Source organism: Melopsittacus undulatus, chromosome 10 (assembly GCF_012275295.1).
Source record: "Melopsittacus undulatus isolate bMelUnd1 chromosome 10, bMelUnd1.mat.Z, whole genome shotgun sequence".
Taxonomy (NCBI): domain Eukaryota; kingdom Metazoa; phylum Chordata; class Aves; order Psittaciformes; family Psittaculidae; genus Melopsittacus; species Melopsittacus undulatus.
Genome location: NC_047536.1, coordinates 10,542,386 through 10,570,057, shown reverse-complemented (window position 1 = coordinate 10,570,057; position 27,672 = coordinate 10,542,386). Strand labels below are relative to the sequence as shown.

Below are 27,672 nucleotides of genomic sequence, written 5' to 3'. Positions count from 1 at the left end.
GCATGGCGCGGCGGCCGGGCCCGCCGGGCTCGGTGTCCGTCCCGGTGCCGCTCCCGCTCCGGCCTCAGCCCGGCCTCAGCCCCGCCTCATGGCGCCCCCGCGCCCGCCGCCCCGATGGAACCGGCCGCGCCGATGGGGGCCCGCCCCGCTCCGCCGTGCTGCGGCCAAGAGCGGCGCCACCCGAACCGCCAGGCCGTAATGCTCCGAGCGGCAGCGCAACCAAAGAGCAGAGCCGTGCCCAACCGAGCTGAGCCGAGCCAACATGAGCTGTGCCAGGCCAGGCCGAGCCAAGACAGGTCGAGCCGTGCCAGACCGTGCCGTGCCGTGCTGAGGTGAGGTGAGTTGTGCCGAGCCGTGCTGAACCAAGCCATGCCATGCTGAGATGAGCTGTGCCATGCTATGCCAAGATGAGCCATGCTGAGCCAAGCCGTGCCAGGCCAAGCTGTGCTGAGCCGAGTCATACCATGCCATGCCGAGAAGTGTAGAGCCAAACCGGTCCAGGCCAGGCCATGGTGGGGAAGATGTCCCGGGACAGCCCATGGGGGTACCCTGGGACAGGTGGGGGCAATGGGCAGGGGGTCCAGCGCCACCACCAGGAGGCTCAGGGACCTCCCTTGTCCTTGTGGGACAGCCCTGAGGGGCTCCAGGGGGATCCCCAGCAGCCCATGGGGTATCTGTGGGGTGTCCCAGGGCAGCCTTTGCACGGGCTGGGAGATCCTGGACCAGTCCCAGAGGGGTTTGCTGGCACAGGGTGCCAGGCTGGCTCCTTTCTCTGTACCCTTTCTCTGGGGGGTCTCTGATCCAGCAGTGAGATCAGATGGGGGCCTCGGAGCATGCAGGGTGTCTGGGGGGGATCACAGAGCTTCCTGGGCATCCAGACCCAGCGGGTTCCCCAGGGAATAGGGGTTTGGGGACCAGGGTGATGGAGGTGGGGGTCCCACAGGCCCAGGGATGTCTGTGCTCCCCCCACACACACATCCCAGCCCTCTTCTGCCTGAGTGGAGCTGCACAATTCGCCCTTGTCCCCAGCGGGTCCAAAGTAGGTCAGGGAGGCTGGGCCGAGCCCCCAGAGAGGGGAGCAGGTGGCAGGGGGGTGCAGAGGGCTCCAGGAACTCACCCCAGGAGCTGCACCACTGGGTTGGTGCCCACCCCTCGTCCTGGTGAGACCCCAGTGTCCCCAGCCCAGGGGATGCAGGGCATTGCCCCAGCCCCTCTCCAGTCCCCTGGGGTGGTTCAGGATCCCTCCACATCCCCACAGGCTCTTTATTCCTCCTGGGAGGGAGAGTCCCATCAGTGAAGATTGGGATGGCTGAATCCCGGGGGATGGCACCCTACCTGGGAGGCTGGGGCTGGGGAGAGAGCATGGGGGTGGACTGGGTAGGAACTGAAAGTGAGCACAAACAATAAGAGAGGTGAGAGAGTTTTCTCGCCCCTTAATTGCAGTTAATAATTGCTGAACTCGTTTACTGCAGGAGGCAAAGGTCTCTGTCAGTGTCAGAGCAGAGCGAGCGCAGAGCAGCCCGGCCGGCAGCATCCCCAGTGACGGGGCCACAGGTAAGAGATGTCAGCCTGGGCCCGGCTCCCCACGGGTGCTGTAGTCCATCGTGGTGGGAGATGGGGGTACCTGTCAGTGGGGGTACCTGTTGGCAGTGGTACCCATGGCACAAGGAGGGGGACACCACGGTGGTGTCACAGATTTCTCGTGGGCTCTAAGCACCTGGAGACCAACCCTGTCCCCCGCATGCCATGTCCTCAAGAAGCCTGTGCCCACGGGTACAGCGTGGAGCCTGGTGCTTGCTCACCAGCCTGGTTCAGCAGAGGTGACAGCCCCAGCAGAGTCCCTCCTGCCCCAGTGGCCTCTCCTCGGGTGGGGCTGGGGGCTCCTGGTGGGAGCAGGGACACTCAGCCCCGGACAATCATTCTCTGGTGTGTGCCTGCAGGCTTGCTGGCAGGATGGGATGGCGATCGCTGGTGGTGCTTCCCTTTCTCCTGGCAGCAGGTGAGGACTTTGCTCAGTGGGTGGCATGGGCCGATGGAAGGTGTTAGAAGCGCTTTCAGCCCCCAGCACTTGTTATGAATTCTCTGAGGGCAGCTGGGACCCCCAGAACAGCTGACCACCCCACTGGCACCTTGGAGAGTCATTGGCAACCTTGCTACCCGAGGACAAGTCAGAGTGGGCAGAGGGCAGTGGGGATAGCATCCAGCATGGGTGCTGCAGCTGGAGGACAAGCATGGTCTGGAGGTGGGAGGTGTGGGATGAGCATGAAGAAGGTGAGAGGTTGTGGGTGTCCCTTGCCTTCTCTGGAGACCCAAACTGCAGCTGGGAGCTGGAGCTGGAGCTAGGTGGACATGGGGGTGCGGGGTGCAGGAAGAGCGGGGCACAGAGGTGGTTGCTCAGCACACCTCCTGCTTGTAGTTTCAGGCAACACAGTCCCCTTCTTCAACATGACTATCGTCCATGTGTCCGAGGATCTGGAGCTGGGTGAGTGGAGCAGTCTTGGGGAGGTCCTGGGGTGCAAGAGGAGTGGCTGACTGTCCTTGAGCAGAGGCTGACCCTGCCTGTGCCCCCAGGCCAGAAGGCTTTCCAGCTGACAGCTATTGACATAGACGGGGACCCACTCACCTACAGCATCAGTGGGGAGGATGCCTTCTACTTCTCTGTCAATGCTCAGACAGGCATTGTGACACTGAAAAACTCCCTGGACCGTGAGGTAAGGGCAGAGACTAAGCTGGGGGGTCTGGGGTGACAGGGATGGAGGCAGAGTCCTGTGGGAGAACTGCTCATGGCAGTTCCTATGGGTCATTCCCTGGCCTCAAAGACCAGCTCCAGGGGAAGAGCTGCCTGGGAGCAGCATCCCACTGAGGAGTGATGGGTGGCAGGGTGTTAGGGCTCCATTGTCCAAGGACTGAGCTCCTCCTGGCCCTGGCCACATCCTGCTTTGTGTCCCCCAGGTCAAGGCCAAGCTCACCATCACCGTCGAAGTGTCTGATGGGATAAACAATGCAGTGAGTGCTGGGGCACAGGCTGGGGGCTGCAGTAGGTGATGGGGATGGGAGCAGGGTCTCAGTGGGGCTGTTGAAAAGAGTTGGTGGGGAAAGGGCTGAGGTGGGCTTTGGCCAGGGGTGGTTGATGCTGCTGGCTTTGGAGCCAGAGTGGGTGCTGGGTGCCATCTCCTGCACCCATCCCATGCCCTCCCTGACACTTGATAGGTCTCCAGAAAACTCACCATCATCGTTGACGACTGTAACGACAACGCTCCGGTGTTCCAGTACTTGCCATATGAAGCCTCCATTCCTGAGGTACTTCCTTGGGACCTCAGCCTCCCCAGGCAGCAGGGCAGGGGTGCTGGGTGACTCCTGTGGCAGGGGAGTGCTGGCAGCAGGGCACCAGTGTGCAGGGAACAGGCAAACCCACACCCAAGTATGATGTTGTGCCTGGGCATGGGGCAAAGCACACAACACTCCATCCCAGCCCAAGACGTCGATGCCTGTCTGGGACTCTGCCCTTGTGCTGAGTTTCTGATCAGGGAGTGCCTGGCTCAGGCCAGGCCAGGGTGGGGCAGATCAGGGTGCAGATGGGATGAGGGACTGACTGTTGGAGGGGTCTCCAGCAACCAGGGAAGGTGGCAGGGGAGGATCCAGCTTCTGCCCCATATGAGCAAAGGCAGCAGCTCACCCCTGAGTGTCCCACGGCCATGGGCAGCCCCTGGAGCCCTGTGGGGCCAGAGCACCCCAGAGCAGGGCTGGCAGGGCCAGGCTCAGTACCACCATCCCTGATCTCATCCCCTGTGCTCTCCTGTGCAATGCCACCACCACCCCACTGTGTGCCCAGAACACAGCATTGGACACCGTCATCTACACCGTGTTTGCCAATGACAGTGACACTGGAAATGCCTCCAAAGTCAGCTACAGCATCGAGGAGGTAAGCACAGCACATTGCAGAGTGGGGCGTGCTGTATCCCATGCCATCCCCATGGAGCAGAGGTGCTGGGTGACCTGGCCAGGCACAGCTCTGGGGAGAGGTGTGTTGGGTCAGGAGGGCTGGTTCTGCACCCTCTGGGCAGTGGGTGCAAGGTGCTGATCAATTGCAAGCTGAAGATGTAGGGGCCAAGGCTGGCAGAAGGATGGGGGCTGAGCCTCCATCTCTGCTGGGGCACCTCTGCTCCCTGCCTTGGTGACACAGAGGGATGTCCCCTGCTCAGGTGATCCCAGACAATGCAAAGAATTACTGGCTCTTCTATGTCCGGCCCAATGGGAATGTGGTGCTCAATGGCTCACTGGACTATGCCAGGAACACCTTCTACCAGATCAAGATCCTCGCCAAGGTGCGGAGCAGCCAGGCTGAGGGTGAGGAGCTGCCAGGTAAGGGGGCCATAGGACTAACTGTGCTCTGGTCCCCAGGATGGTGGGGGGCTGCTGCACAACGTGATGGTCTTCCAGAACAGCTCAGCCTACCTGTCCGTGACCATCATTGACATGCCCAACCTGGACCCACGGTTCCTCAATGAGCCCTATTCTGGCTCTGTGCCTGAAAACTGTGACTTGGTAAGGAGCCTGCTGGCTGCAGTGGCATGTGTCCAGGGCCACCAAGCATAAGGATGGCTGGAGACATCACAGGTCCTGCCCTGATGGCCATGTCCCTGCAGGGCACCAGTGTGCTGACCGTCACTGCCATGGACAGAGACACAGGGGTGAATGATGAAATCTTCTACAGCATCACCAGTGAGTGATGGGGTAGGGCAGGATGGGCAGGGGATAAGCAGTGGCAGGGTAGGATGGGGAAGGTGGGGGATCAGGAAACAAAGTTCACCACAGGGAATAGTTCTGGACTCCCAGGCACTGCCAGCCTGCCCTTCCTGGCAGAGAGAGGTCAGGCCTGTATTTCCTAGTGGCTGTAAGCAGGTTCCTGCTGTCCCCTTGCCATAGATACCAGCATCCCCTTTGCTATCAATGCCACAACGGGCACCATCACTGTGAGTGCGCCCCTGGACCGTGAGCAGCTACCAAGTGAGGAAGTGCTGCTGGAAGTCAGGGTGAGTAAGAGGCAGCAAGGGGAATCCCATCCTCTTGCTCTGCCTGGGCCCCTCCAACCCTTTGTCTCTTCCTGCCTAGGCACGTGAGAAGAACCTGGACATCTACGGCAAGGTGGCCCAGGCCACCACCCTGGTGACAGTCACGGTGATCGATGTCAATGACAATAAGCCCCAGTTCTACAACTGCTCCCTCCTGAGCTGCAACTTCTCCACTGATGCCCAGAGCAACTTCACAGGCACCATCATAGAACACTCCTCCTCCAGACTGCCCGTGTCCAACCTCAACATCGTTGCCCATGACCCAGACAAGGTGGGAGCCAGTCCAGGAGCCTGGGCTGGGGTGCAGGAGTTTGTGCACCCTCACTCCTGTGTGTCTCTCCCCTGCAGGGCATCAACAGCAATTACAAGCTGTACCTGCAAGGTCCAGATGCCGATGCCTTCACTGTCTCCCCCACAAATATCATGGGCACAGGGGAGGTCCAGATCCTGGTGCAAGACCCAGCCGCTGTGGACTATGAGATAAGCCATGTCATGGTGGTGCAGGTGAGACCCACAGGGCTGGCTCACCCTGGGGACAGTTCTTTCTCCTTGCATAGGCCAGGGTGCAGCAAGGACACGGCTCTTCTCCTGCAGGGTTCAAAAGACAAAGCAGAGCATGACTCTGCCCTGACAGCTTCTTTAGTGCAAGGGGAGTTGGGCTGGAGTGTGACATGTCTCTTTCCCATGCTCAGGGACCCATATGAGACACTGACCCTTCTCTGTCCTGCAGATTGTTGCTAATGACACAGGGAACCCCACAGACTGCTGCTCCACAGCCACTGTGACCATCAACCTCATTGACAGCAACGATCACATCCCTGAGTTCCCCCAGAGCATCTACAACCTGAGTGTGATGGAGAACAGCCCTGATGGCACCATCATCTCCCCAAACATCACGGTCAGGCACTGGGCAGGGAGTGGACAGAGCTTACATCCCCCGAGCAGGGTGCTGAGCATGCCTGGCCCCACTAGTGCAGCTTGCATTGAGGGCACTGGTCTCTCTCTGTGTTTTTAGGGTGCTCACTGCCCATGGTTGGCACCCCATATTCACCACTGCTCTGGTGGCTGAGGCAGATGCTTCCTTCTCTCTTTCAGGCCTACGATCCAGACAGCGGAGTCCTGGGCCAGATCACCTACCAGCTGCTCCCAGAGAGCATGTACGTAGGGGCACAGCCAGCCAGCCACAACCAGGGCACTGTTCTGGCAAGTGGCCTGAGCCCCAGTAATGTCTCTGTGTATGCCGTAGCCGAAACACCTTCATGGTTAATGCCACGACCGGGGCAATCCTGGTGCGGAATGGGAGCTTGCTGGACCGGGAGACTCGTTCCATCTACTATGCAAACCTCCAGGCCAAGGATGGGGGCAACCTGGTGGGCACCACGGTGTTGGAGATCACTGTGCTGGATGACAACGACAATCCACCCATAGTCATTGGCTCCTACTTCATCTCTGTGGAAGAGGGGCTGAACATCAGTACACAGATCCAGGTGTGCACAGACAGAGGTGATGGGTGGCTGTTGGAGAGGAGCAGGGACTGTCCCCGAGGTGCCAACAGCCATGTTCCACCTGCTGACCTTTTCAGGCCATTGACAATGATGAGCCTGGCAACCCCAACAGCGAAGTGGGCTTCAAGATCTTACCGGGACCATTCAGCGACAACTTCACCATAGATGCAGCCACAGGTGAGATGCACAGCAAGGAGCCGCTGGATCGTGAGGCCTTGGAAAATGAGCGGGGGCAGATGGTGGTGACAGTGGAGGTGTATGACCATGGCGTGCCGCAGCTCAGCACCTTGGTGAACGTCACCATCACTGTGGGGGTGAGTCCTGGGCACAAGCAGGGACACACTGGGGCAGGCTGGGGCTTGGAGCTGGGATGGATGGGCAGGGAGGGGATGTGGGATCCCTGGCCATGGCAGAGGCACTGTGTCCCCTCTCTGTGGAGGAGCAGGGAATAGTTGATGCAGGGAGGCAGGAGTGGGCAAGTGTCCATGCTCCCGTCCCCAGCCTGCTATGGGGGACCCTGGAGCAGCTACAACCATGGCTTTGTCTCCTGCAGGATGTGAACGACAATGCTCCCGTGTTCCTCAATCAGTCCTATGAGTTCTCAGTGTTTGAAGATTCTCCAGGTAGAAGTTGTGTGGCCAGGACTGTGGGACCAGTGGTGGCCCAGAGTGTGTGTCTGCTGGCCACTGAATGTCTGTCTCCACCTGCAGGGGCCCTAGTGGGTGAGGTGGAGGCCACAGATGCCGACCGGACAGAGATCAATTCCCGCATCTCCTTCCTGCTTGAGAGGAGCAGTGGCTCTAGCAACTTCTTGATCCGCTCATCCCGCCTGAAAGCAGGGCACTATGTGGGGCAGCTGACTGTAGACCCCGACATGTCCCTGGACTATGACACCCTGCAAGAGAAGTTCTTCTCCTTGGTGGTGGTGGCCGAGAACACGGCCGCATACGATGTGGGGGACAATGCCAGCGTCCCAGTGGTGATCCACATCCTAGATGTCAATGACGAGCCCCCCACCATCCATCCGGTCTCGCAGGACATTCACGTGAGCGAGAATGGCACGCAGCAGGGGCTGGTGGTCACACTGGTCGCCTCTGACCCAGACACCAACCACTCGCTGGTCTTCGAGGAGCTGGCAGTCAGCTGCTTCAAGGATGGGGGCAGTGCTGGGGATGTGTGCTGGAACTGGTTCCTGCTGGCACCCAACGGCTCCGTGCTGGTGAACAGCTCTGACATCGACTACGAGCTGTGTGACACGGTGGTGCTCACACTGCGGGCTGAAGACCTGTACACTGAGAAAGGCAACCGCTACAGCCAGAACGGTAACAGCCCCCACTGCCCGCTCCTTCCACCACCACTGAGCATGGTGGCTGCTGGGACCTGCCTCTCCCACCTCCCAAGTATGGGGAGCAGGGTGGCAGCTAGGTGGTTTGGCAACGGAGAGAGGGTGTCCCCAGCTCTTTTGGACTGGAGTCTGCTGGGAGGATGGGGCTGCCACAGAAGCAGAGGGGGGTGCTGCAGGGCTGCTCTGTTGGTGACCAGAGTTCTGCTTTTGGGATATTGCAGAAACCCTGAGAACCCTCATCACCGATGTGAATGACAATGCACCAGTCTTCCTGCCTGTCACAGAGACCTTTGGTGAGCAGCTGGGCTTGGTGCATCCTGTGGTCTCCTCCCTGCACCCACACATGCCCCGACACACTACCCAGCAGCATGGACCTTCTCCCAGCAGGGAAGCAGGGCTGAGAGAGGTGCAGGGGTTATTCAATGCTTTCCATGAAGGCTGTGGGGCTTAGGGCAGCAGGGGTATGCTTAGAGCTCTGCTGAGGCCTGGGGCTGTGGGGCATGGGGTCTGCAGCAAGCCTGGCTGCACACCAGGGTGAACACACCATCTGTCTGTCTTTCCTTGGCAGTGGTTGTCCCTGAAATCTCCCCTGTGGACCTGCAAGTGGCTGTTGTGAGGGTGAGGATCTGTGTGTGTCTGTTGGGCTCACCCATCCCCACTGTGGGCAGGTGCTGGCCATTCCTATCTGTGCTCCTGTCACTCCGTGTCCCTGCAGGCCACAGACGCTGACTCGGGGCAGGGGGGAACCATCAGCTTCTCCATCATCAGTGTTGTGCTTGTGGAGGACAACGGGGTCAGCCGACCCTTTGAGAACCTCTTCAGGGTGGTGACAACGACTGAGAAGGACATCTACATTGGGAGCATCCAGTGAGGCAGTGGGGCTGGGCTGGGCTGGGCTGGGAAGGGTGCAGCAAAGCAGAGGTGCAGGCAGGGCCAGTGCAGGCTGGAGAGGGGACAAAGCCATCCTGGGTTCCTGCCCTGGGCAGGGTGGAGCCTGGGGGATGATGGGGACATTCTGGGGGCATCCTGTGCAGTCCAGTGTGATTGTCGATGTCCCTGTCCCCACAGGGTGGCCAGCAACCTTGATGGCTCACTGAAGGGGCAGTACCAGGTGACAGTGGAGGCTCAGGACAATGAGGCACCAGTGCACAGAGTGCAGACTGTGCTGACTGTGAGTGTCACCCCTGATCTCCCTGTCTGGGGACACCCCGCACCCTGCCCAGCCACACTCACCCCTGTGCTCCATGTGCAGATCTTCACGGTGGATCAGAGCTACCGCATTCGCCTCCAGTTTGTGACAACGGTGGATGAAATCCAGACTAACATCCAAAGCATCAGAGCGTAAGGGGAGCCAGGCCAGGCTGGGGAGGCTGGGGTGGTGGCTGTGCAGTGGGGGACATGAACATGCAGGCTGTCCCCACTGCAGCCAGGGGCTGCATGGGCTGAGCTGCTTCCCATGCCCATGAGTGGAGCAGGATGCCCAGCCCAGCCTCCCTCCATCCCCCCTGTCCCTAGGGCCCTGACCGCCGTGACCAAGGCAGGAGTGTACGTGGCAGCAATCAAGAGCATGGAGGACACCCGCTCCTCCCAGTGAGTGGGGCCCTGCAGGCAATGGGGAAGGGGACACTGGGGTGAGGGGTGTCACCCTGCGTCCCACTCACCCCATCTCTTTGCTCCTGCAGGGTGGTAGCCAAGTCAGTGATGGAGGCGTACTTCGTCTACAGCAATGGCACTGCCCTGGACGTCAACCAGCTGAGCATGTGTGTGCCGGGGCAAGGGCCACACGCAGGCACCGCTGCACACCCTGACTGGACCATTCACTTCTATCTCCTCTTTCCTTGGCAGGCTCATACAGTCTGACCCACTGATCCTGGCTGAGCTGGTCAACCTGGGCCTGGCCATCATTGTGAGTGGGGCTGGGCGAGGAGCACAGGGAGAGGGCACCAACCCCTCCTGAGGATGGGGGTTGGTTCTGCTGACCAGGGCTGTGCCCTCACCCCTACTCTGCACCAGGGCCCCGGGGAGGCGGTGAAGTCCACCAGGGAGACAGAGCTGATTGGTGTCATCGCAGGGCTGGCAGCATTCCTGCTCCTCTTCATCCTCATCATGACCCTGGTCTTGGTTCTCACCTCTAGGAGGTACCGTACCACCCGCACCCCCTCCTGCCTCCCCTCACCACCCTCATCCTCACCAGCACCCCCAGACTCATCCCTGCCCTCCATCCCCCTCCTGCCCACCCCATCCCAGGGCCCAGCTACCCCTGCCCCTCTCACCCACCCTGTCCCTGGATTTGCAGCTACAAGAGGAAGCTGAATGCAATGAAGGCTCTGAAGGCAGCCACAATGCTCAGCCCTGCCACGGTGCAGCAGGGTCCTGGCATCCCTGGGACCAACCAGTACAATGCAGAGGGGTGAGTGTGGAGCTCCTGCAGCATGTTCCCACAGCCAGGGGCTGCAAGGCTCGCTGCACACCCCTGCTGCCCTGGGGACACAGCTGTCCCAGGTTGCCCCGTGGGACGCTCACTCACCTGCCACCTATCCCTGGCCAGGGCCAACCCCATGCTGAACCTCTCGCTCGATCCCTCACATGACCTGGGCTTCCATGAGGACTCCAGTTCTGTGGCCAGGTGAGCTCTGCAGGCAGGTCCCAAAGGCCACGGGGCCATCACCTGTGTCCCCACTCCACCAGTGCCTGTGCTCTCTGCTAACGCCCACCCTCCACTCTCCACAGCATGAATTCCCTGGATGAAAACACAGTAAATGCACCTGGGGACGAGAAACTCAAGGCCAAGGTGAGCATGAAAATCGCTACTGGTGCCCAGCAGGGAGTCCTGCCATAGCACCCCATGTCTCCTCCTCTCTGCTGGCTCCTCAAGCTCCTGGACCCCTCATGTCCCTTCCTCTTCATCCCCTTGACAGCCCTCACTTCCTGGGAAGATGGGAAAGTGTCCCTGCCCCGGGACTCTGTCCCCACCCCCTCTGACCACACTCTCCTCCCACAGGAGGGCAAAGTGGAGCTGACAGACCCCTCTGACAAGGAGGTGCTGGTGGCTGCCCTGAACCTGGACCAGCCCAGCAAAACAGCGTACATCAACACCACCTTCACCACCACGGACTTGTGAGCAGGCATCTGGGGTGCAGCTGGGCCAGAGCAGGACTCAGGCAGCTGTGCTGGTGATGTTGTGTTCAGAGGCTGGCAATAAACCTGTCCCGCAGCAGTCACAGTGTCCTGTGCCCATCAGAATGCCTGCTGGGGTGCTCAGCCAGCTCGGGGGTCATCTCTCCTGGCATGAAGAGGGAAGGTGAGTGCCACCATGGGGCTTGTCCTGGCTTCTTGTCCCCAGGACCCTTCCCTGGGCTGCCCCACTGTCCCAGCTCAGCCCTTGGGGAGGGAGGCGCAGGCAGCCCCGCGCAGAGGTTTGTGCAAGGTTTTATTACCCAACATCCACATTGACACATTGGTCCCCCCACCCCTTCCTCCCCCCAGCCCCCAAAAAGAAATGAAGAGGAAAAAAGAACAACATGGGTGATGAAGCCGCAGCTCGGCAGTGAGGGGCTGGAGGTGGGGAACAGCCTGGGGCAGGGGGATGCCGCAGGGCTCCTGGTGGTCCCTGTGTGGCCATAGCACTGATCCCGCAGCCCAAGGCACTGAGCAGAACCGGGTCCAGTGAGTGCCATGGCACAGAGCAGGCACTGGCTGCTCGCTGGTGCTTCAGCGAGTCCTTCACAGCCCCCCCAGAGCAGAAACAGCCCCGCAGGCCCAAAACAAGCCCAGGATGCCCAAAAGGGATCTGGGGTGTGGGGCAAGACTTGCCCCTTAGAGAGAAGTGGCTGCACTGGTGATCCCAGCACCTCAAGCCCTCGTACACCTCTGCCCAAAGGGGATGGTGCAGCCCCTCAAGCACCCCCTGTTAGCAGCTTCCTGCCCATCAGGTGCTGGCCGTCCTCACTGTGGCATTGTGGGGCTGCTCCTCTACACAGGGTCAGGACCCACATCATGGCTGGATGCCACGGTGCAGCCGGCTGGGGGGATGCTCACACCCTGCACCCCACCCGTTGCTCCGGACGCAATCCAGCAATGTAGGAAAAGTGTTTGAAAAGAGGGTGTCAGCCCCGCAGGACCCTGGGGAGGAAGCGGCTCCAGGTGGGACACACACGGCTCCAAGAGTCTCTTAAAAAGCTCCAAAAATGCAAACACGGTTCAAGAAAAGCCCCTTCCCACCCACCCTCTAAAACCCCAGCTGTAAAAAGTGGCAGCGCTTTGAGACCACTGCATCCCTGGCTGCTGTTGGAGGAGAGCTGGAGGGACCTCACGGGGATGTGCACCCATGTCCCAGGCACATGGGGCCTCCCCTGCACTGGAGCAGCTGGATGGCCCCGGCAGCAGGGCAGGTCCCATCCCCACTACCAGCCCTGGTGAGGATGTGATCTGGGCAGGCCCCAGGCAGGGGGAGCTGGGGGCCATGGGGACAGACTCCTCAAGTGCCTCCAGCCACAGTGATGGGGATGAACAGCTCTCCATTAGTCATGGTTGGTCCCAGTCTCTCCCATTTCAGTCCCAATGTCCCATGTGCCTACGTCCTTCCAGCTCCAGAGCACCCACAGCACACAGTGGGGCAGAGGATGGGGCTGTGGCTGGGATGCACAGGGCTGGATGGGCAGCCACAGGGAGCTGCATGTGTATGGCCATGGGCTGGTCTGAGTGTGGCTGAGCCCTGGGCAGGCAAAGCAGTGGCACAGGAATGCACCAGCAACTCTCCAGCATGGGGAGCGATGCTGCTGCCTGGGATGTGAGTGAGGCCAGAGCTCAGGGGAGCCAGCAGCACCCTGCCCATGCCCACCCTGAGCCCTCTCCAGACCTGTGCCATGGGCAGATGCCTCTGGCTGGAAGAAGCCATGTGCTTCTTCATGCTGACAGACGCCACGAAGCACAGAGACAGGGCACCAGAATCATATCCCAGGGTACCTTCATGGGGCTAGCTCGGTGGGGGGACACCAGGCTGGAAGGGGACCCCCAGCAAAGGAGATGCCTTGCCCCAGCATGCAGTGCTCCATCACCTCCTGCCCCAGGAGCTCTGCACACTGGCAGCAGGTGTCTCAGGATGCCAGGGCAGGGACCCCCCCTCACCTCCCACAAGAAGCCCCATGACACCCCCACCCCAGCAGCAGCAACTCACTCCATGGCGGGGCCGGTGCGGGAGCAGCACCGGGGCCGCCGGACGTTCTGCAGCAGAGCCCGAAAGACACTGGGCTGCCTCTTGGGCTCCTCGCCTTTGCGGGGGTCTCCCTTGACGGAGCCGGTGCGGGTGCTCTGCGCGGGTACCACCACCTGCCTCTCCTCGATCTGCTTCTCCAGGTGCTTCTGGATGGCCATGCCCAGCACCTCCACCTCCATGGAGGCCCCATACACCTCCCATGTCATCCCCTTCTCGTCCCAGCTCACTTCCCGGATGGGCTCCGGAGTCTCCTCCACCACCGTCCCCTTCACATGCACCTCGGGATACGAGGCCTGCGGGGACTTGGCCACTGGTGTCATGGGGCCAGTGGCCACGGAGCGGGTCTCCACAGGCATGGACACCTGCATCTCCGCATCCTTCTTGGAGGGCTCCAGGCATGGGGCAGCAGCAGAGCCCAGCTCCCTCTTGGGGAAAGTGAAGGCAGCAGCTCCACCTGGGGGGCTCATGGGACTCAAGGCCACTGACACCAGGGATGCTCGGTTGTCCACTTGTGTCCCCATGTCCTGCGTCCCAGCATCCTGCGGTGGGGTCACCTCAAAGGAGTAGGACTCGCAGAGCAGCTTGCTTTGCTGGGGCTGCTGGCTGCTCCCAGCGTCCGCACGCCGGGCTGGGCTCTCCTCAGCTCTGCCCTGGCCTGGGGTAATGGGGTTTGACCTTGACTCACTTTTGCCCTTGCTCCCCGCAGTGCTGGTGCCAGGAGGGTCTGCTGTGCCCCCCTGGGGATTCTTGGGAGCTTCACCACCCCTTGGCTGGGGTACAGCACCCAGGGATGTCCCTGTGATACCCTGGGGCTGCCCCTGGCTTGGAAGCTCCGATGCTGCTCCAGCAGCCATAGCAGGCTCTGCGAATGCCACGTGTTTGGCAGGAGCTGGCGCACTCCCCACATCCTTGCTGGGTGCCTTGAGGCAGGGCTCGGGCAGGGGGGGCACGGAGGCCGTGTTCTTCTGGGTGCTGGCGACCCCCATCCCTGCAGGGCCACAGGCTGGGGCAGTGCCACTTGGTCCCCCGCAGCTCCCTGTCGCTGCTGCCACACTTGGCTCTGTGCCGGTGTCCCGGAGAAGCGTGCTGGGAGCTGGTCCTGTCGGCGACGGCACCTTCTCCACTACTGTGCTGGCCATGGTGCTCTGGGCCCCCGGTGTGGCCGCACAGCAGGTCCTCACAGCATGCCCCCCCGCAGCACAACCGGAGCCAGGCAGGCACTCACGCACTGGTGGGCAACCAGGGGAGCTGGCACTGGGCTCACAGGCGTCCTCGGCCCCAGCCTGGCAGCTCAGCAGCCGCAGCCCCTCGGGCTCCTTAACGCTGCCCATGCCTGGAAAACGCTTCTCCCATGCTATTCCCGCTGTGGGTCTGCAAGAGAGAGGGATGGGGCAGTGAGGAGGGAGCAGCGCATGGACCCCAGCTCCCCTCGGCTGCCAACTGTTTTTCTCCATGCCATCCATGACAACAGGTTGGGCAGCTGCCTGCAGCTTCCACTGGCACAGCCTATGTGGTGGCACCCAGTACCCAGCCCCACGGGAAGGGAGGAATTGTGTTGGTTGCCTACCATAAAAGCCAACCTTCCCTCAGCACAGTCAGAATGTGACCGGGAGCAGGATCCAGGCACTGCTGTGCCTTCCAGAGCAGGGGGATATGGCACAGGCACCGCTGCAGAGAGAGTGGCAGCTGGAGCGTGGCCCTGGGCACCAGGCTGAGAGCCTGGGGGGGCTCGGCACCCCCCACTTATCAGTGGGAAGCTGGGCACAGCATGGGGTGACAGCAAACTGGGCACAGGGACTGAGGGGGCTGCAGCGCACAGCGAGGGCACAGAGCAGCCCAAGCCTTTCCCTCCCCTCACTGGTACCAGCATTCCCAGAGCTGCGAGTGATGTGTATCTCCCAGGCACAGGAACCCCCAGCTCAGCACCGACACCCCAAGCTGAGGGTGCACCAATCTCCCGGCCGTGGCCGCTCAGCCCCCAGGACAGCCGCGTAGCAGGAGCCCCCAGCTCTGCCAATGCCAGTGACTCCCTCCGGAGCTGGGAGCACACGAGTCCTGGCCACGGTCACTCTGGGTCCCGAGAGGGCAGAGCAGAGCAAATCCCCCCAGGGGACATGGCAGGAGCAGGGACCAGGCTGGCACCGACTCCCCCCCAGCAGCACCGGGGCCCGGAGGCAGTGACCCCCCGACTCTGTCTCCCCACGCAGCACCCTCCATAGCCGTGGTTCGTGCCACCGCGCACCCCGACCTGCTCTGACAGCACCCTCCATACCGGCGGGCTGTGGGTGCCCCGACCCGGTGCCGCTGCTCCACGGAGGGGCTGCGAGGCCCCGCACACGCGTGTGCACACGCACAAACACGCGTGTGCACACGCACAGGCACGCACACGCCAGCACATGGCCACGGGCACACCCGCACGCACGGACACGCGTGGGCACGCCCCGGTTCCCCGGGCGAGCCCCGGACAAACCGGCTCCAGCGGCAGCACCGGACAGGGGGAACCCGACACCCCCCCCCCCCAACACCCCCGGCCCCGCCGCCCGTCCCTGGGGAAGCCGGTGCCGGCCGGGAGACGGCGGTAGCACAGGGATCGGGAGCGAGACCGGCCCCGCCACGTGCGCCCCGAGGCCGTCGTTACCTGCGGCGGCGGCTGGTCCCGTCCCGTCCCGTCCCGTCCCGTCTCGTTCCGCTCGGCTCGGCTCCGGCGCGGTGGCGGCAGCGGCGAGCATGCGTGGGGCGGCGGCGGCGGGGGCGGTACCGCGCCCCGGGCCGCTCCCCCCGGCTGCCGCCCGCCCCGGAGCCCCCGGGCAACGGTGGGGAGGCGAGGGAGGACCCGCTGCTGCGGGAGGGGGGAGGCCCAGTACACACCCCCCTCCCCTCGTTGTCATGGGTGTCACCCCCCCTGCCCGCCCGGGGAGACCCCATCACCCCCTGGTATCCCCCAGCATCATCGACCCGGTCACCCCGGTGCACCCGGGCACAGCAGAGTACCTGTTCAGCACAGGCACGGGCAAGGGGTCCTCAACCCTTAGGGGGTCCTGCGGATGGGGGTGACAGTGACAGTGACACCGAGTCCAGTCCCCCTCCTACCTGGTGATGGAGACGGATGCTTCCCTCCCAGGCATCACGGGGAGGGGGGGAGAGGGAGGGGGTGTTGTACCCCAGCCAGCCCGAGGGACGGGGACAACGTGTCACCGTGGTGTGACAGAGGTGGGCTCCCGCGCACCCCTCACCCAGGGGTGGGAGAGGACGGGGAGGGGAGATCGTCCCCGTCTCCCTCCCGGCAGCGCTGCCTCTGCTCCCAGGCTCAGGCTTTGTCTAACTCCTTCCCACGCACTCCCGCTGCGGGGGGAAGGCGGCCTGCTCGCCTCGCCTCATCTCTGCATCCCCCCAAGCCCTCCAGCATCGCCCCAACCCCCCTGGCATCCTTCCAAAAGCCCCCCAGTATCCCCCCAAAACTCCCCAGCTGCCTCCCCGGTCATCCAACCCCTCTATATATGCCCACATCCCCTTATAGGATTTCCTCCCTGACCTGGGGATGTCAACAATGGAGCAAGAGCTATAGATTTATAGGGTCGGGGGGGGGGGGGGGGGTGTGGTGTGCTAATGTTAACCCCGAGACAGGGTTCTCTCATCTTGGTATTACCGTTAGCATCCCCCTACCCTATATCTACCTATAGATATAGATCTATAGGGTGAGGCTGGGTGATGGGAGCTGGCACACCTGGTTGCTTGGAGACAAGGGAGGTTGGAAATGCTCCTTCCAGTAAACAGCCAGGCTGGAACAAAAGACGAAGGCTAAAAATAGGAAAGCAGGATATGGAAATAAAAAGCTTTGCCTCTTCCCTCAACCCTGGGGCAGAGTGGGGCACCCCCATGTCACCACCAGGCATCCCATGGGTGTCTGGTGTGAGGGTGCTTCCCTGTACACATCAGTGTGTTCCCCCCTCATGGTTTTTGTGAACCCATGGTCTCAGTCCCGCAGCAATGACTGGTCCCAGTTGTCCACCTGCAGGGTTGGGGGAGCACAGGGTGAGAGACAGGTAGGGCTTCACATCCCGTGCTGTCCCGTGTGGGCTCAGACCTAGCCCTGGGCACACACCCTGAGGGAACAAGGGACACTGCGGGCAGGATCAAGTGCTGGCAGAGGAGGGGACCAGAATGTCCCCTTTCCCTGGCTGGGACCTAGCCTCAGGGCAGGGGGCTCTGGGACCACATCCTGCTGACATTTCCTTCCACTGCCACTCTCAGCTCTGCTGGCAGCCGCTCTCCCCATCCCCATCGGCATTCCGGAGCACACCATGTCCCAGTGGCCAGCGCGGGTCATGGGGAGCACCCTCCCGTCCCCTCCGGCAGCCTTCATCCCAGGCCGGATGCCTCCTCCTCCTCCTCTTCCCACCCGGGCACCTCGAGGCTGGCAGGAGAACAATAGCGAGGAGGATGAGTAAGATGGTCCCCATTGCCTTGGCAACGCACTCGCGAAGAGCCAGGCGCTGCCTGACAAGCGCGTTCTGCCTCGGCGCAGCGGGCGCAGGTAGCACGGCAGCCCCCTCCCTCGCCGCCGCGGCCCACCTCCCACGCCGCACGGGCAGCGCCACGTGAACGCGCCCGGCTCCCCCACCGCCGCCGGCACCGCACACGCCGGAGCAGGCAGCGACGTGCACCCAGCGCCCAGCTCTGCCCGGCTCGGCTCAGCACCGCCCGGCTCACCGGTACCTGGCGGTGACCGGGGTTTGGCCGGGGAACGAGCTCCTCTGGTGCGGAGCTGATGGGCTTCCTGTGACTGCCCGTGGTGTCTGCGGGCAGGGAGGCCGGGTTCCGGGTGCTGGCAAATGGGAGCTGAGGGGATGCCTCCGGGCACTGGGCTCCCATCACTGACTGACCGCAGCCACGCTGCCCCCCTGGCTCCCCTCCCCAGGATGGGTTGTGCTGCAGAAGAACCTTTGGTGTGCCCAGAGCTGAGAGTGCTCTGGGGTGGCAGGGATGTTTGGGAGATCCTAAAGCAACCTGAAGACAGCACAGCCTTCACAGCACCTTGTCACAGAGGTGTTGGGGGGAAAACTGATCCCTGCCGGCACCTGCTGCCCTGGGTGCCCCAAAGCACAGCCTGTGGCTGGGGTCAACCTAACACATCCCTGTGGGGTGGGAGGGCACTGCGGCTGGGACACCATGATGAGCACATCGCCCTGCATGCCCAGGCGCAGGCAGAGCCGCAGGTGCAGGCAGGGACATGGCCCCAGGGGGCACAAGAAGGGATGGGGGCACCGGGAGGCAGAGCCCCCAGTGCTGGGATGGCAGTATAGGGCTGCACCAGGCTCCGGAGGGTGGACACCCCTGAAACCCCACAGCCCCACATCCCCATGGACCCATGGCCCCACCCTGCCCATTCCATTCTCCACAGCGCCCCCTCACGGCCATCCGGGCTCGGATCAGCCAATCAGAGAGCTGTTTGCTGCAGAGCGTGCCCTCAGTGCCATGCCGTGTGCCTGCTGCGGTCGCTGGTGCTGAGGTCACCATGGCGGTGTGGGCACGGGGCTGGAGCATGGTGGGAGGGCAGGGGGCGGCCCTGGCACCCTGGGGCTGCTGGCCACAGTGGAGACCTTCTTCAGGTCTCCCTGGGAGGGTGCTCTGGGTGCGCGGTGCTGGAGACCATCGGGTGCTGCGGCTTCTGCTGGAGGTGTCCTTCCCCCTGCACAGGGACTGCAGCACCTGGGAGATGGTGCAGGGATGGTGGGTTCAGCACAGCCAGCACTGCCTGCCCTGCAAAGGGGGTGAGGTGGGGAGCATGGACTGAGCCCTTCCATCCCCACCCAGCCCTGTGCATGGGGCTCTGCCAGCAGCGGGGTCCCTGTGCTTACACGGTGGTGGTTGGGATGTGTTCAGTGGTGCACAGGAGGATGCCATCCTTGGGTACACCCCGCAGAAGGATGAGGGGTGCATGGGGGAGGTGGTTTTGTCAGCCCAGTGCTGACACTGGAGCACAACAGCAGCATGGTGCCCACCCCTGTGTGTGTTTGACTCCTCATCCTAAACACCATAAACTTGCTGCCCCAAGCACATCTCAGGGCCTGTTCTGAGCCTGAGGGTTCTCAGCCCCACATCCCCTCGCCCTCAGCCTGAACCATTTGAGATGCTCACCACAGCAACAGTCTGTGTCTTTGGGATGGCTGGTAGGAACCAGCTTTCTGTTCCATGGTGGTCTGGAGGAATGGGTCTAGCTGAATGATTGCTGATCACCTATTGTGACTAGATGCTGCTATTTCAGAAGAGTCAAAGCCTTTCCTACAGTGCCACTGTGCCATTTGTGGTGAAAAGGCAGGGACTCTTCACTTTTCTCTCCTCTCCCAGGGGTTCATTTCAGCAGCTCAGTCGGTGTGGATGAAGTAAAAGCCCTGGCTGCATTAATGACATACAAATGCACCATAGTGGGTAAATACAAAGGGAACATGAAGCACATGAGGACCTGGGCATGGGATGGGGCTGTAGTACAGTGAGTCAGAAAAGCTCATTAGATGCTTTGAAAATCAGAAGTGCTCTGGAAGTGCAGGATGTTCCTCTGGGCACGGATGTGTGAGGGCACGGCTTGCTGCGGCTGCAGAATATGCCACTGGCAGTCCAGGGTGTTCGTGTTAATCAGGGAGCATCAAGCACTGTGCTTCTCAGAAGCAGTCTCTGTGCCTGGGTTGTCATGGATTCAGCTCTGGCTGGTGGTTGTAGCAGGCTCAGGGTCTGTATCCCATCCTGCCTTCAGCTCTGCTCTGCAGGGGCCGTGTGTGTGTGGTGTTGAGGGGGGAACTGTGTGTGGCATGGGGAAGCAGCGTCCTCCTGTCTGAGTTCACCAGCAGGGTCCTGATTGCCACAGTCACCTCCTCTGCTGGGGAGCTGGCAGAGAACATCTGTCTGCCTCACCCGGTCTTTTCCAGATGTCCCTTTTGGTGGTGCCATGATGGTGTGAGAATCGATCCAAGGAAATGCTCGGTGAGCTCACTCCTTCCCCCGCTGACAGCCTGTTACTCACAGTCCAATTCCACAGCCCTCCCTCTCTGTGCCTATCACAGCGATGCTCTCTCACAAGCCGGGGGAGATGTTTGTAGTAACACTCACCCAGTGACTGTGAAAAGCAGCTTGGGGAGGGGAGGGGGCTGTGAACTCTGGTTTATGGGTCAGTGCATCTGGGCAGAGATGTGCAGAAGGAGCAGGGACACTCCTGCTGCTGCCCACTTTCCACTGGGGGAAGATGCAAAACAAGAGGGGTTGGAAGGGCAGCGAGCAAAGGGACCACGAGTTCACACAGTTCTTTTTGAGCCCAGGCTCCTCTGACACTGTGAATTACCTCCCTGGGGACGTCAGGGTGAGCACTGTACAGGCAGGACAGAGCAGAACGCAGCTCTGTGATTTTTCTTGGGGCCTGTAATAACAACAGTGTTTTGTTGTTTTGCTGTTCCCACACAGGAACATGAGCTGGAGATAATAACAACGCATTTCACTGTAGAAACGGCCAAGAAGGGAATTATAGGTGAGGGATTTGTCCCAGTTCTGCAAGCAGAGGGTGGTTTGCAGGCAGCGGAGTGGGCAGCGGCTGCCTGGCTGGGCAGGCACAGAGGCTGTCAGCAGTGCTCACTGCCCTGATGCTCTGCTGTCTGTGCACTGCTTTCCTCTGCCTGCGCTGTGGGTTTGGAGCAGAGGGAGCCTCCTGCGTCACCAAGCACAACAGAGCTGGCCCAGGCTGCCTCCCTACTGCTGGGCAGGGTCTCACCAGGGTGCTATTCTCCATTCCCACTCCTGTGCAGTCACAGGGAGGAGTGGAGGTTTCTCCCACCTTAGTGTGTGATGGATAGCTCAGTGGATGCTGGTCACAGGGCAGACCTTTACCTGCTGTCTTTACTTGAAGTACTGGGAAGGGACAAGGCAAAGACTCTGCAAAAGCCAAAGCTGTTCATGCCTGAGGGAAGCTGGGAAGACTCTGGGGTATGGACAGCGTCAGGGTATGGGCAGGGGATTCCTTGGTGTGCCCAGGGCCATGACCAGCCATGGAAATCACCTGGCTGTACACAGGCCATTGGCTGGAGCGGAGCAGCTGAATCGCAAAGGCAGGATTTGATAGATTTTTCTACCTGGGATTGATGTGCTGGCCCTCGATGCCCACACTGGGCAGCGGGAGATGTCCTGGATAGCTGACACCTACACATACACACTGGGGTATGGGGTAAGCTCCCACACTGCTGGTTTGGAGCCAAGGATGCTATGGGCACTGCAAGGATTTGTGCCCAAAGGTCTGTGCCAGTGAGTTGCTTCAGGTGTAGCTGAATTTTAGGGCAGTGTGAGGGAAGCTGAGGCTTGGGGAAGTCCCCTCTAGAGGTCTTGCACCAGGTGAGGCCTTAACCTTCTCTCCACCCCTCCTGTCCTCACAAGACATCAATGCCCAGGTGAGTGTGACAAGAAAGCCCATCAGCCAGGAAGCATCCATGGGTGATGCTCAGCCACCGGGCATGGGGTCCTGCCTGGCATTGAGAACTGCCTCACCAATACTGACTACATGGACTGCATCAGCCTGAGACCCACCTTCCCTGGCAAGCCTTTCATGCTGCAGGTGAGTGTTCAGCCCAGCTACAGCTTTGAAGAGGACATTCCTCAGGACCATTCTGCCTTTCCTTTCAGTCTCAGCACCTGCATTGCTCTCTGGACATAATTTCCGCACTCTTTCCTCACCCTGTGGCAGCTGGCACTCATTTAAGCAACTCTCATTTGAGTATTTCAGACCTGCTGTGTGTGGATCAGTTTCAAGAGCCGATTGATCTCTTAGGGACTTGAACCAGCAATGCAGGGGTGCTGCACTGTTCACTCTGCACCATCATTCCCAGGGTTTTCCTGCAGACATCCCGCCTGAATATGCTCATAAAATGGAAGCTGTGCCTGTGCAGCAGGCAGAGCGGAGAGGTGGCAGGACACAGTGAGCTCTGCCAGGCTGGATGGCAACAGCCGACCAACTCCAGTGACTTCTGTCACCTCCAAACCAGCCACGACAAGCCGTGATGCTACAAAGTTCCTGCTTGTGGCTGCTCTGTGGGTCTGGACCTTGCCTTGCCCAGCAGCCTGGGAGCTCGGCGGGACGCTGAGGGTGCCAGCCCGGCGTTTTCCCCTCTCCTCCCAGGAAGGACATTCCCTTCCCCGCAGCCCTGGCCCTGCTCACAGCCGCGGTGCGGTGCTTCCCCCTGCTGTAGCCCCAGGAGCTGCTGCCCCATCACTGCCCGCTCTGCGCGGTTTCTGCAGAGCCCACTGCTCTCTGCAGGGGAGAATTAACGCGGAGAGCGCACCCCGAAGCCCTGCCCGCTGCCAGCGCTCTGCTTCCTCCGAGCCTCTCTCCCTGACACAGCTGCCGCGGGGAACAGGCGTTGAACCGGGGCAGCACCCGGAGGTGTATGGGGCGTGCTCTGCCATTGCCGAGCCCTGTCCTTTCCGCACATCCTTCTGCTTCGCTGATGCAGCAGCGAATGAGAAGGCTGCTCACTGTGTGTAGTGTTTCGGTGTATTTTGCAGCCTCAGGAACCAGTGGAGCTTTTCAGAGCTGTACTAAGCTGGCAGGCGCCCTGCTGCGGACAGTACAAACCCATCTGTTCCCCGTAGAAGAGCTGAGCTCCCCCCGGCCCTGCCCTGTGCCGGTGCCGTGGCAGCAGGTCGCACCCCTCAGCGTGAGGGGCAGCAGCATTGCTCAGGCTGTGCCTGTATGCTGCGTGGTGCCCACTGAGGGGCTGTGTTTCTCACTGGATCTGTTTTCTATCGAGATTGGTTCTTAGAAGCTGAAGGCATGCTGGGCTTGGAACATCACAGCTCAGAGGGGAGGAAAACAGGTTGAGCTGAAGGCCCTTATCTCAAGCATTCTGCTTTTCACAACCCTCTAACTAACCAAGGAGATCTCTGTCCTGCCAGGTCCTGGTCTCCATCCAGCCAAAACACTCACCAAGAACTACTAGGTCAGGGTTCTTATTTGTGCTTCTCAGCTCAGGCTCCTGAGAGGGGACTGTTACCAGGGCAGCAGGTCAGTGCCCCCACGGCTTCCCTTTCCCCAGCAGAACTTTGGCAATGTGAGGCTGTACACCATGAAGTACCTGAATGAGTATGGAGCCCGCTGCATCTGTGCTAGGGAGAGAGATGGAGCTGTTTACAACGCCAGAGGGATTGACCCAAAGGAGCTAGAAGACTGTAAGAGGGTGATTTGAGCCCAGGCAACCCAGCCCCTGTTCTTAAGGAGTGCTGGTCAGTGCCTCCCTCTGACGTGCCCACGGAGAAGGAGGCTGCCCTTTATCTCCTGCAGAGCTCAGCTCTGAGGTCAGTGCCCAACACTGCCAGGGTTGGCCCAGCAAGACTCCCTTTTCTCATTCCAGGGCCACGGCACCATAGCTGGCTTCCCAAAAACAGAGCCCTGTGATGGCAGCATCCTGAAAGTGCCCTGTGACATCCCCATCCCTGCCGCTATTGAGAAGCAGCTCAGGAGGGAGAATGTATCCTGGGTGCAAGCAAAGGTACAGACCAGTCCCAGGAGGCCCTGCCTCAGTGTGTGAGTGACAGCAGCACAGCCATACTTCGGCTTTTGGCATGCAGCACCCCAGGGAGGTGTTGCATCACTGCAGTGACAATTCATCTTGCTCTGCCAGAGGGAGAGAGTGTGAGGCAGAGGTGGCAGGTCACATCACTTAGGGGAGCAGGAAAGCCCAAGCCCTTTCCTTTGCTGGCAGTGAGCTAGGATTGACCTGGCTGGTTCTTCTGGCAGCCTCAGCCTTCATTGCTCTATCAGACTTTCCCCGCAGGGCAGAGGAGATGATACCTTCGAAGGGTGTCACGGTGTTGACACTGAAAACCACAGTCAGCAGATAAGAGTGAGCAAAGCAGGGGAATGCTACAAGTGCCAGCTTCCTCCCTTCACTGTGAGCTCTAGGGCCTAAAAGGACATGGCACGCTGGCACCTGGGACTCTGCCACAGCCAAGGCCTTTTGCAGCCTGAGCCTTTAATCATCCTGTGTGAAACATCAGGTCTGAGCTTCTGCTCATCCTGAGCAGCTCTGATGGGGAGAGCACGCAGACCCCTGCCACCAGAAGTGGCCTGAGAGGTGGTGGTGATGTGGGGGTGTCCCAGCAGCAGGGAGAGCAGCCTGGCACTGATTTCTTCTTTCATTTCTTCCACCTGTCTCACCTCTGCTCTGCCTGTGCTCTCAGATCATTGCAGAAGCTGCCAATGGCCCCACTACACCAGCAGCACATGATATATTCCTGCAAAGAAACATCCTGGTGATCCCAGTATGTCCATTCCCACATGCACAAGGAAGTGACGTGCTCATGGCTATGAGGGCCATTTAGTGTTATCAACTGCACCAGTGTGGACCCAGCTGGGCTCTGCCAGGCTCTGGGTGGTGTTGATGGTGCTGTTTCCATCAGCCTGCCTTGCCCTAGCTCCTAAGCACATCTCAGATGCTGGTTTCCCTTCTGAAAGCCATCATAGCTCTAGGAACTGGCCATCCGAGTAACATAATCACAGAATCCCAAGGGTTGGAAGGGACCTCGAAAGATCATCTAGTCCAACCCCCCTGCAAGAGCAGGGTAACCTTGAGTACATCACACAGGAACTTATCCAGGCGGGCCTGGAATACCTCCAACATAGGAGACTCCACAACCCCCCTGGGCAACCTGTTCCAGTGCTCTGTCACTCTCACAGTAAAGAAGTTCTTCCTGATGTTAATATGGAACCTCCTGTGCTCCAGTTTACACCCATTGCCCCTTGTCCTATCAGTGGATATCACTGAAAAAAAAAGCCTAGCTCCATCATCCTGACACCCACCCTTTACATATTTGTAAACACTGATGAGGTCACCCCTCAGTCTCCTCTTCAGGTAACCTCAGGACTGTTCCTGATGGCAGAGACCAAAGTTATGGGGAGGGACCCAAGGCAGAGGAAGAGAGACCCCCGGATCTGTCATGGGCCTTGGGGATGCCCTAAGCAGCAAATCTGAAGCATGAACTGCCCTTGACAGGACATACATGTTAATGCAGGTGGTGTGACCGTATCCTTCTTTGAGTGTCTGAAGAACCTGAACTACATTAGCTGTGGCCTCCTCAGTTTCAAGCACAAGCAGGAATACAGCTACCATGTCTTGCAGTCAGTTCAGCATAGCCTGGAGCAGTGGCCTGGCAAGGCCAGAGGGGAGATTCTCATCATCCTATCCCCAGAGATCCAGGCCAGTGTAACTGTAAGTGCCTATAGCCATGGAGGGTTCCCTTGGATCACTTGTTTCTCATTCCCAGGCATTCCTGTCTCCCTTGCTATCATCCTATTGATGAAGAGGATGGGGTGGAGATGCTGTGTGTGGAGGTACAGCCCTACCATCTAAGAGTGCTGCTGGGTGCTGCAGGGAGCCACATGGGAGCCAAGCAATGTGGTGGAACCAGCTGCAGAGGTGGCAAGCCAAGCTCGAACAACCTGTGATGATCCTGTGCCAAGCAGAGGGGCTGTGTTTGATAACTGGGTTTGGGGGACCCAATCTCCAGCCTCTCCCACAAAGGAGACAAAACTTCTCCCCCTCAGTCTGCCTCAGAGAAGCACATCATGTATTCAGGATTGGCCTACTCCATTGTAGGTTGGCTACACCATAGGTAGCCAAGGTATCACCAAGGGCTCTTCACCTTACTCATCCCTGCTCTTGGGCCCCTTGCCTTGCTGCCGAGGCTCTGGGATGTATTTGAGGAGTGCTCACCTGCAGCACCCCATCACCACTGCTGCCAGGTCAGCACAAGGCCTGGTGGTGGCTGCACCCACCCTGTGGGTAAAGCCTCACGATTGGCAGTGTCCCTTGTTGCTGCTGGGCTCCTGTCCCTCTCTCTGTTCCCCCAGACCAACGTGCCCCATTTTCAGGGTTGCCTGGGTGAGCTGGGGGATGCAGTGCTGGGTGGGGGTGTCTTGTGCCACCCCTCAGGGAGGTGCCTGCGGTGCTCAGCAGTACGAGCAGTGTGTGTGGAGCCCACCCATGGGTACAGGGTTTGTCCCCAGGGGAGTGCTGTGGGGCAGCAGTGGGAGAGCATCTCCAGACCCACTTGTAGATGATTCCAGGTCTTACAGAACAGCCCCTTGGTCACTTGGTGCAGGGGTGACCCTCTCCCTCTTGGGTGCTCACTGGGTCCTCTGCCCTGCCTTGTCCCCAGACCCTCTCAGCACTCATCATCCTCACAGCTCTCCTCTCTCTAGCAAATGGCTGCAAGGTACAACCTGGGCCTGGACCAGAGAACTGCTGCCTGTGTGCCCTGAAGAAGGTGCTCACCGTGTATTGATGAGCCTGACTTCACCTGCTGACACAGCGCCCATCAGGGCTGGCACACGCATCCCTGCCAGTGCACAGTGAGGGTCACAGTCCTGCTGCACAGGGATGCCCAGGACACTGTGCTGCACAGAGGGGACACCCTGGTCTCTGTAAATGGTTGCTTCAAGCATCTCCCTGCTGCCTGGCTCTCAGCTCTCCTGGGCTTCTCCCTCTGCCCCAGCCCCTTTTCAGCCTCCTGGGCACTGGAAGAAGCCAAGCTGGTGCTGGTTTGTGTCTGCTTGCCCCTGGCTGGCAGAACTGGATAAGGGAAGTTAAACATGCAATGAGCCCCAAGAGAGGGGATAGCCCATGGCACAGCCAGCCCCGGGAACAGCTGCTTGGTCCATTTAATAACGCAGGGTGGATGCTGCAAGCACTGCTGCAACTGGCGCAACCATGCGGAGCGCAGCCAGCGCGGGGATTTGCAGGCGTCAGCAAACCTGTTGTGTGGCTCTGCTGACTGCTGCAGCTTCCCTCTTGGCTGGCAAAGCTGGTGAGCAGCACAAGTTGGGGATTTAATCTGGGGATATTCGTGGTGGAGAGATCAGAGCAGCCTCACCCCAGCACTGCAGGTGTGGAGTGGAGGCTGGCAGAGGATGCGCGCTGGGTTGGTGGCCTTACCCTGGGGAGCTGAAGGAGCAAGGACCATGCTCTGGAGTGGGCACAGGAGCCCCTGAGGTGGATATCACTTGGTGTGTGGCACTCACCTGCCCTTGACATGGTCACACTGCAGCTCCAGGTGCCAGCCCCCTGAGGGGAGCAGGGTCACATAGGAAGGTGGGGCAGCAGAGGAGAGGCTCCCCTTTGCTCTGCACTTCTGACACAGGATCAAGGTGCCTTCCAGGAGGATCCTTACAAACACCATCACATCCTGCAGAAGGGGGAGCTGGGGGAAGCTTGCACCCAGCACCTGGTCCCCTCTGCCAGCACAGCCAGCGTCCTGGGAAGGAACCAGGATGTGTCTAGCCTTATCCCAGCTTGGGGTCCAGCCCAGAAGGCTGCCTGCATTCACCTGCAGACACAAAGCACTGTAGAGAACACACAGGCAGGTGACATGGGGACACTGCCTGCACCAGAAGCATGGCTGGTGGCTCAGGGCACAGTGACCTGCTGCTCACACACCAGCAAGCAGACAGGAAGACAGCTTATCCTCACAAGAACCCAGTCCTGCCCACTCCTCCAGCAGGAAGGG

At 60.4% G+C, this 27,672-nt stretch overlaps 2 protein-coding genes and 1 pseudogene across 2 annotated transcripts; 2 read left to right on the top strand and 1 right to left on the bottom strand.

The window, feature by feature from the left end:
- The first annotated feature begins 1,953 nt into the window (after positions 1 to 1,953).
- Positions 1,954 to 11,123, top strand: CDHR2 (cadherin related family member 2). The gene is made up of 31 exons (XM_034066860.1): positions 1,954 to 1,999; positions 2,417 to 2,482; positions 2,572 to 2,711; positions 2,953 to 3,006; positions 3,211 to 3,300; positions 3,833 to 3,922; positions 4,203 to 4,325; positions 4,402 to 4,545; positions 4,647 to 4,722; positions 4,927 to 5,033; positions 5,113 to 5,343; positions 5,421 to 5,576; positions 5,803 to 5,970; positions 6,168 to 6,229; positions 6,319 to 6,559; positions 6,655 to 6,891; positions 7,131 to 7,200; positions 7,288 to 7,899; positions 8,144 to 8,215; positions 8,491 to 8,540; positions 8,638 to 8,789; positions 8,991 to 9,093; positions 9,175 to 9,263; positions 9,438 to 9,512; positions 9,605 to 9,682; positions 9,768 to 9,828; positions 9,936 to 10,060; positions 10,219 to 10,332; positions 10,471 to 10,548; positions 10,653 to 10,713; positions 10,924 to 11,123. Exons 1-31 carry the CDS (start codon positions 1,954 to 1,956, stop codon positions 11,041 to 11,043), a joined length of 3,891 nt encoding a protein of 1,296 aa, XP_033922751.1. The 3' UTR covers positions 11,044 to 11,123.
- A 1,039-nt stretch (positions 11,124 to 12,162) lies between these two features.
- GPRIN1 (G protein regulated inducer of neurite outgrowth 1) lies at positions 12,163 to 16,405 on the bottom strand. The gene is made up of 2 exons (XM_013128570.3): positions 16,228 to 16,405; positions 12,163 to 14,508 (listed from the first exon to the last, which is right to left on the bottom strand). Exons 1-2 carry the CDS (start codon positions 16,260 to 16,262, stop codon positions 13,095 to 13,097), a joined length of 1,449 nt encoding a protein of 482 aa, XP_012984024.2. The 5' UTR covers positions 16,263 to 16,405; the 3' UTR covers positions 12,163 to 13,094.
- A 2,247-nt stretch (positions 16,406 to 18,652) lies between these two features.
- On the top strand, positions 18,653 to 26,428 carry LOC101881749 (glutamate dehydrogenase 2, mitochondrial-like; annotated as a pseudogene).
- The last annotated feature ends 1,244 nt before the right edge of the window (positions 26,429 to 27,672 follow it).